The following is an 8,725-nucleotide window of genomic DNA, read 5'->3' on the forward strand; positions in this document are numbered from 1 at the left end:
CCTCATAGACTATTGACCGAAGTTACTCTACATACCCAGGGATTTGTGATGATTTTTTTACATTTTCAATTGGTAATGATTGTTTGTGTAGGTATTATGTTTGAACCCAGAATATTATATTTCCAACATACTTATGTAGACATTATTCATCTATAGATATTCTCTAGCTCTTCTCAGTAGGTCATATTTCATATACTTTCAAGTAATTTCCTCAAACTAACGAACAAAAACCTTGTCGCTCCTGTCCGCCCATATCATATTGGCACAGAATTCGAACATATACATGAAATTAAAAACAAAAAAACCATAGATTCCAAAGCAAACGTTCTATATCAGTGCGCACTGCGCAAGCGCGCGCAAGTGTCGCAGCGTCCATAATTGGCGCTGACAGTTGACAGCAAGCTGCGCGCGCGTCTCATTCGCGAGACCGCATAACGAGACCATAGCCATCTCGAATTGCTCTTTGATTATGAGATATGAACATAATTTAATTAAAACATTTTATTGTTTCCGTTTAGTTATAGTTTTAGATTATGGTGCATGCAAGCACCTGATAGCTAATAAGTTAAAGTAAATACTAAATATAAGTTAAAATATTTGCTCCCAATTTAGTATGAAATGTTATTTGTATTCTAAATGGTAGATCTTTATACATATATATATGAGTGTTACTTGATGTAGTTACCATTCTTAAGTCTATTTCCTTAAAAATATCTTGTGCTGATATTACTGATGGCATATGGGCAGGTTGAAATGTTCAATCCAATGTAGAATCATAATTATATAGAAAGGCGGCTGTTAAACATAACTACTACAATTTATTTTCAAAATGTAATAAAAATTAAGTCTAAGTACAAATCGATGGCTCCTGAGTAAACTATCGTATCTAAAAATATCGATTTAAACTTTTATAGCGTTTCATTAACTACATATACTGTAATATGCACCTTTCAAACTTTTACTATTTCAAACCACTAAAAAAAGATTTCTTTATTGGGTATGGTAATAAACAGTACATAGATAACGAAACGTTGAAAAGTGAAAATCACACTTACTTAGATACGATAGTTTACTTAGGAGCCACCAAAATTACGTATACCAAAACTATAGCAATAGAGCAACCATAAATAATAACCGAGATAATTTTTGCTTGTTGTCTTAATGAAGCGAGTTTAAATGAATTTCGCCACAGTGTGGTCTCTTTTCTGGTATACGTGTTCATTCCGATGGGATGCCGTTTCAATAACGCATGAACGTGTCATTTGTCAGAATATCATCCGGTATGGTAGCCATGAATGCGGCAGGACAGAGAAATGACCACGGTAGCGCTATTGGGAATTTTAGGACAACTAATTTAGGAACAACAATTGAAAGCTTAAAGACTATTATTTTAAGCATAGCTATTTTGAATGCATTTTTTAAATTTTAATGAACTAGGTATTTTATATAACTAAAGTTAAAGAAGAAAATAACACGAATAATAAGCATTATTATTTTAAGTAATAACTATAAAATCAAAATAATATAATAGTAAAAAAAATATTAAACTTAATGCTTTATCCATGAACCACGCTTTAAACCTGTGTAATAAAATTATTTTGCCACTTCTGTTCATATCTAAAATAATTGTTTATTAAATAAACTAGTCTACTATTTAACAAACTTCAATAATAGTCAAAAATATTACAATACAAAGTCACGGGTGCTTAGTTCTGCGCGCATGACAATTACCTCAACTCAATGCGGCCATCAGTCACGTCGCATCCACGCAGCGGTTCACACAAACGATTAATTAAGAGTTTTAATTTTAGCGCTTTGCTCGAAAAATAACAATCACTCGCACGGAAATAGCTCGTGTAATTGATGATGAATGGATTACGAGATTTTCTTTGCTGTGTCTCTGAAAAAGCAAGCCTCGGAATTCGAACTTCATTCCGGATCAAAAATGATTCTTCTCGACATATTAATCTATGTCGCTAATCCTTAGTTATCCGGTTTGATTTTTATTATTGTGCAAAACTTTTTGAAATAAACATTAGTTCTATGGTACATAATAGTCCTCATGTAGTTTCTTTTTGTGATCCGCAAAAAATATATTTTGCGTACATTGTCCATACAAAACTCGTTTGTAAATTAAGCAACTGAAAAATTTTATTAGGCACCTAGTGAAACTTACCCTATAAAAGTTCAATCTTGGTATATTTTTAATCAACCAAACCACCTTTGAATTCTTGAAAGAAACTTCATCTATTTCGAAACTGTGAAAGCATTTATTTATATTTAAGTTAACCACCAAAGTCAATAACTTAATTATGTTCTATATGACCATTTATCATTAACGGTTCTGGCTCATTGATCAGCACTTCGCTGTTGACATTTGTGGTAAATTAATGGGGGCAGCGGCAAACGGCTCGTGCATTTTGCGACGCGACCACTTCCGGACAAATGCCACCATGCGCAGGCGCCGGGGAAGATATTTAAAAAAGTAATTAGTACAAATTAAATACAAAGATTAATATATTTTTCAGAAATTACATGCGTCGTGATAAGCATAGTGTGAGAACTTCGCAAAAAAATGCTTATGCTATGCGTAATTACTAAAAGATAACATATTATCGTCATATAATGTTGCATATTAATTTTACGCAATACTCTTACTAAAAAAATGAACAGCACCCAAACTTATCCTCATGTCACAAACAACGCTCCCTAGATAAAAATAATTCATAATCAGATATATCCTGAGGAAATATTTAATTTGTACAAATTTAACTATCGTTTAATTGGAAACAGTCGCTGTAAAAATAGATTTCGGTATCTTTGTAGCTTTTACTTTTTTATCGTCCGAAATGTCGTTAACTTTTGACACTTTTTTACAGTGTTTTTACATTTCGCTAAGTGCGTGTCAATGTTATTTCTATGTTTAAGTACACTAGTCGTGCAGTGACGGTAGTCTCCCTTGGGTATCACGACGAATTTGACATGCCCTTTTGCTTAAAAAGGTCTTTCTGCATTTAGTTCCACTTTAGATAAATCCAAAACGTGGCATGAATCCAAAAACTGTTTTGCACAAAAATGTTAACTACTTCTGTGTAATTTTAAATGTTACCACTTGAAAGCTTAGTGTATCTCCTGTTTTTAAATTACCAATAACTTATAATAAGATTTTTTTTTTATTTCCAATGCGCTATTCTATTACAATAAACACCTCGTTTAGGTCTATGAAATGAAAGGTCTATGAAAAATAAGTAGATATCACAATATTTTAAAGAGATATTAATACAAATTTTGGACACTGCCTACACTTTTTTAAACTCACTCCGAAAAGAAAAGGAGTTTTTTTTTTATGAATTCCACAACGAAGTTTCTGTATGTAAATAAAATTTGTAGTAACTAGTAACTCAATACTGCGTGTTGGTGGTTTCGGCGAAGTATCACAAATAGCCGGGTGGTGCGCCTGCGCAGAGTATCGGTTACGCCCTTGCGCTCGATCCCGCTGCCCGACAGTAAGCGATACGCCTGTCAACAACCGTGTCACTGGACCGTACCAGGTTTGACGTCAGGGGATTCAAAGGAGAAATACGCCGAAATAACTCATTAGAGTAATAAAGTATTCTGTAAAATTTCAATTGAGGCTAGGAACGAATCAAATTATGTGTGGTGTAGTGGCTACATCTTTAATACATTATTAGAGTAGAAATATTATTACTCATCAAAATGTTATTTATTTACTTAAATAAAATAGGACAATTCTAAATGATTAAATGTCAATTTTTCCAAATCACAAAACTTAACGCAGCAAACGACCATCGCACAATTAAAATACCGAAATGATTACAAAATATATTAACTGATTCATTTGCTTGAGTCAGCATATTTGGCCGGTTGTAAATTTCATTGAAATCAGGGACAAAATGCGAAGAACACACGGCCGTCGGCGGCGATTTCCTTTGCTATCAAACGCAGACTTTACCGTCGTGTTCGCCACTCATTCATCCATATTGTTAAATAGTAATAAATCTGATTAAATCAACGCCCGTTGCGTTTAAATCTCGACGATTTCAAAGAGTTGAAATTTGTCTTGACAATATTTACGAGGAGTCGCGGCGCGCGGCGCTTGCGCACGCTGCGCGGAGATCAAAGCGCTGCAGCGGCGTCATGTGTTCTGTACATGTAGGTCGAGCAGCCCCTCGGGAGCACTTAAAAAAACTAACCATGTATGTTTTGTAAATAATATTTTATTAGCTCTCGTTAGAACGAGCCGACTGAATCACTTTTTGTATGACTGTGCGGTTTTTTATGAAAGAGCAAGATACATTTGCGTTTAATTAGAAACCTTCACAATATGATCAATTTATTAGGTATCAATAAACAAAATAAGTGGTAATTAATTTAATTTATCTAAGTCCATGGACGGTAGTGACTACTTACCATTAGACTGGAAGCTGCCTCGTCATCCCATTTAGAGAATATAAAAAAAAACATAAGTGAAAGGTGTCTTTATGACTCCTATATGTACCTAAATGGCAAATTCATAGCAAAAACCATCCTACCTGCTTTATCTCATATGTACTAAACCTTGTATTTATAAAGCTTTTCTATTACTAACCTAAGTACTACCTACTTTCTCTATTCGGTTACTTAAAGTAAAAAGCCACATTATCCGTGGATATCTATTCATATCGAATACTTATAAATAAAACTTATTTTAATACGTACAAAGTTTTGCATATACCTACTACTTTGTTTTCTTGTTAATTCTTCTTCTTTTCTTTGTTAATGCGGCGATAGCCTGGTTGGGTGTGGAACGGTCTGCCAAGACGAATGTCCGCAGGTTCAAATCCCAGGGCACACACCTCTGACTTTTCTAAAAATCACGTGTATTCTTTGTGAATTTATCGTTCGCTTTAACGGTGAAGGAAAACATCGTGAGAAACCTGCCGTCCGAGAAGTTCTCTATAGGAATTTCGAAGGTGTGTGAAGTCTACCAATCCGCACTAGGCCAGCGTGGTGGACTAAGGCCTAATCCCTCTCAGTAGTAGAGGAGGCCCGTGCTCAGCAGTGGGCAAGTATATAATACAGGGCTGATATTATTATTATTATTGTTTTCTTGATAAGGATAAATATCAAGTGTCATTATTTTTTGTGACGAGTTGCATAAAAATATGCATTATTGTTAGATTAAATTTTAGGAATGTACGTTTATTTTTATTTAATATCTTATCGGGATATTTAGCGAATTAGCATTCCATAGATAGTCATTTTGTTATTGCACAAGTATCTCTTGATACTATCTCTTTGTTCAATTTGATGTTGTTTTCGCGTGAGTTGTTTCACATTCTGAAAACACCCTAACAAAAGGTACGTTAAATATTACTTATAATAATAATAATTATATACATTCTCTTAGAGTAGAAGTAGTGGCATCGTGTTAAATTAAATTTGATTTTATTTATATCTATATTGGTCGGAACTTATACTTTTTATGTTACCACTATAGTTGGAGTAACCAAGTAGTATTGTAAAGTATTATATTTTAAGATGTATGTATGGTTCCATTTAGTAACGCAATGTTAAAAGAACCTTGCATATTGTATGCTACAATTGATATACTATACACGTATAGTCACTAAATATTTCTACAGTGAGACAATTTAAGACACTAAATTATAAGATATTAGTTATTTTAAAAATGTCTTTATTAAAAGTAATGCAGAGATCATTTAAAATTTTCCACCAGATTGTTGCTTTCAATGGCGCTAAATAATAAACGAAGCGTTTTGTTGTATGATATTCTTTTCTTTTGTATAAAAATACATTTATATATTGATATAAAATTTTCGTATAAATATAAAGTCATAGTGAAGGTTTAGTCCCATGCGCCGGGGCAGTTGTAGTGTCTGTTGATGCGAAGCCAGTCCTTGTCGGTGATGAAGATGCGCTGTCCCATATCACCCTCGTGTTCCTAAAAACAAATATATTCCTCACAGCGAAAGTAATAATATAAACTCTATATAGAAGTAGATACCGAGAGACGCTATGTGCATATAATATTTTGCTAAAGTATTTTGCTGTGACGATATATACGCTCACATCTCTATTTTCGAAGGGTAGACAGGTTTTGTACCCTGCACGATTCAGTGTACGTACAGTATACCCAGATAAACCAAATTTTGATATGAAAATAAAGCCAAGACTTAACTTACCTCTTTAGATAAATTTGGTAAAGGAGAACTAGATCAGTTCATGACTAATATACTACGAACAAATATGAATAAAGTTTTTACCTGTAGAGCCACGATGGTCTTCTCACCATTGGCTGAAAGCGAAGGGTCCGTAGTGCATGCAGCTCACGTAGTCGTATTCAATGTCCAGGTTGCTCACCATGTCAGAAGTGTAAATGGCGAAGTTATGCTCAGTGCCTAAATACAAACAGATACTTTTAAGAATGATATTAAAATTATGTTCTTTGATATTGGCCTCATCTCCTATTATCCTGATATCCTATTTATATTCTGACTCTACATTTTGAATAGCTCAGATCATAAAACAGTTAGGTATGATTTGAATAAAAAATGTTAGTTGTTACGTCAAAATGACTGCACAGACATTGAATTACAACCGGTTTCAATAAACGATCCCAATTTCAATCGACAATCCGATTCCTCAAAAAAATCAATCAAAACAACTCATTTGTAAGCACGTCATAAAAAACTTTGTTCTGATTGGTCCATTTTTAGTCAGGTCAAAAAAAGCGTTTGGGATTGTATATTGAAAATGGCGGTTAATCAATTTATGATATACCAAAATTTACATACCAGGTCTAAGATTCTCCTCAACAATCTTGACGTAATCATCTCTGTTGTAAGTGGACTGCATGTGCAGGAAGCCGAGGATGTGCATCCACTCGTGAACGATGGTGGGGTGGCGGAAGCAGCCGGTGCCTGGCACGTTGCGCGCCAGGTTCAAAGTGTGGATGCCGCGGGATTCCCAGTAGCCGACGTGCGCGAAGCAACCGCCAGCACCGCCCTTGATTATACGCAAACAAAGACATCAGTGTAAAGAATTGATATCTAAGCACTGAAAATTTACCGTGATAAGCTATTGTGCGGCCAATGCTAATCTTTTTTCTGTGGGTATGTAGGGACGAAGACGTGTATGTATAATTTATTTGCTTCTAGAAGAGTGTGAATTTAAAAAAAAAACACAGTCGTTTTATCTCCATACTGACATTGTGACTACCACGAGAAACAAGTAACAACTAACCATTTAAGTATTATTTTTCATTCCCAACATAAAAATCTAACATCGCATAAAACTGATTTACCACCATAATCGTTTTATCTTCCAAATAATTTAATAGGCAACCTAAAACAATAGAGGTAAAACTGTGGACATGTTTTTGTATAGGTTTCTTGAATTCGTAATTTAAGTGCGACTATAGTCAACTTAAAATAGGACTGTCTCGGTGGTATTGTGTGCGCGATACCATTGCTCTGAGAGCCCAGGTTCGAGTCTTGAGTCAGACAAAATGATATTGGCTTTTTCTGCTTTGTTTTTCTGCCCGGTATGGCTATATGGTCACCCCCTATCACATCATGGGACGGAACACACTTGAAAGAAAATAGGTGCTCTGGTTGCACCTCTGCCTATGTCTTCGAGTATAAAGGCGTGATGTGTGTTCGTTTTGTTGTTATTTGCTACTATTATGTTTATTATTGAATCGTATTGATTTTCTAGTGCACGCATAAGTAAACGTCAACGTTGTCAACAACAACTAAATCAACTTACAGTAACTCTAACAAAGACTGTGTCTTCAGGTTCACGGTAGCGGAATTTGACGCAGGTGTGCCTCTCGATGTCCCTTATACCTTCTTCGATAGCCTCCTTCTGGATCGGACCTAATAATAAAAATATTGTTGATTTGTATAGTACTTAAAAGTCAAGTTTGAGGTATTTAGAGAATATTTGATACCAAATAGACAAAACAAATAAAGATTCCGTATTTATGCATCGTTGAATAAAACTTTACTTTAAATAACTAAGTAATAAGAGTTTAAGAATAAAGTTATTAAATAGCAATTTGCAGGTTACTTTTATAATATATTACTATTCTCTGTTAGCATAAATCTACTCGCAAGATTTTTGATACCATACTATGATTTTTATCTTCTAGACAAATTGATGTCTAGGCGGAGTAGCGCGCTTTATTGACGCTAAAACTATTAGTAAAAGTTCACCTCTATTTTTTTCGACGTATTTGAAGCTTTCAGTCAATCTAAGACATTTTTTAATCAAAGGTTATTTAATTCAATGAATGTAAATTAATGCTCATGATTATATTCCAGTAGTCTTGGTAGAGGAACACAACCGCGTTAAAGGAACCAACAGTGTGTTAACTTGCAATAAGCCAGCATAGAGGACTAAGGATTAAACTCTGTGGTAGAGAGGCCTTTTTTTTTGTTTTCGCGGAGAAAGTGCCTTATTACTACCGCCCAGCCTTCGTGGGGGCGACTGAGCGGTTATGCTGGGGTAACCGTGCGTTACGGCCCGGCGTTGAGCCGCCCGGATTTGATGATGACCTTGGGCGACCGCCGGGCCGAGTCCTAACACCTATATACAACTTAACCTATGCACGGCACCAGCTAAAACTCCGCGGTGGCCCTCTTCGGCGTGGGAGGGCTGCGGGCCTCCTCTGACGTTGAAGTGTCTAGTCTGCGACCGC

The 8,725-nt window shown here is 35.2% G+C and overlaps 1 protein-coding gene across 1 annotated transcript in view; it reads right to left on the bottom strand.

Annotated features, from left to right (window-relative positions):
- Positions 1-5,681: 5,681 nt before the first annotated feature.
- Positions 5,682-8,725, bottom strand: part of LOC119190981 (zinc metalloproteinase nas-4-like) — a 3,802-nt gene continuing 758 nt past the window's right edge. The window contains 5 exon segments of the mRNA XM_037444644.1: positions 5,682-5,965; positions 6,288-6,318; positions 6,320-6,422; positions 6,819-7,029; positions 7,792-7,934. Coding sequence (XP_037300541.1) covers positions 5,870-5,965; positions 6,288-6,318; positions 6,320-6,422; positions 6,819-7,029; positions 7,792-7,934 — 584 coding nt within the window. The 3' untranslated portion in view covers positions 5,682-5,869.

Source organism: Manduca sexta, chromosome 28 (assembly GCF_014839805.1).
Source record: "Manduca sexta isolate Smith_Timp_Sample1 chromosome 28, JHU_Msex_v1.0, whole genome shotgun sequence".
Taxonomy (NCBI): domain Eukaryota; kingdom Metazoa; phylum Arthropoda; class Insecta; order Lepidoptera; family Sphingidae; genus Manduca; species Manduca sexta.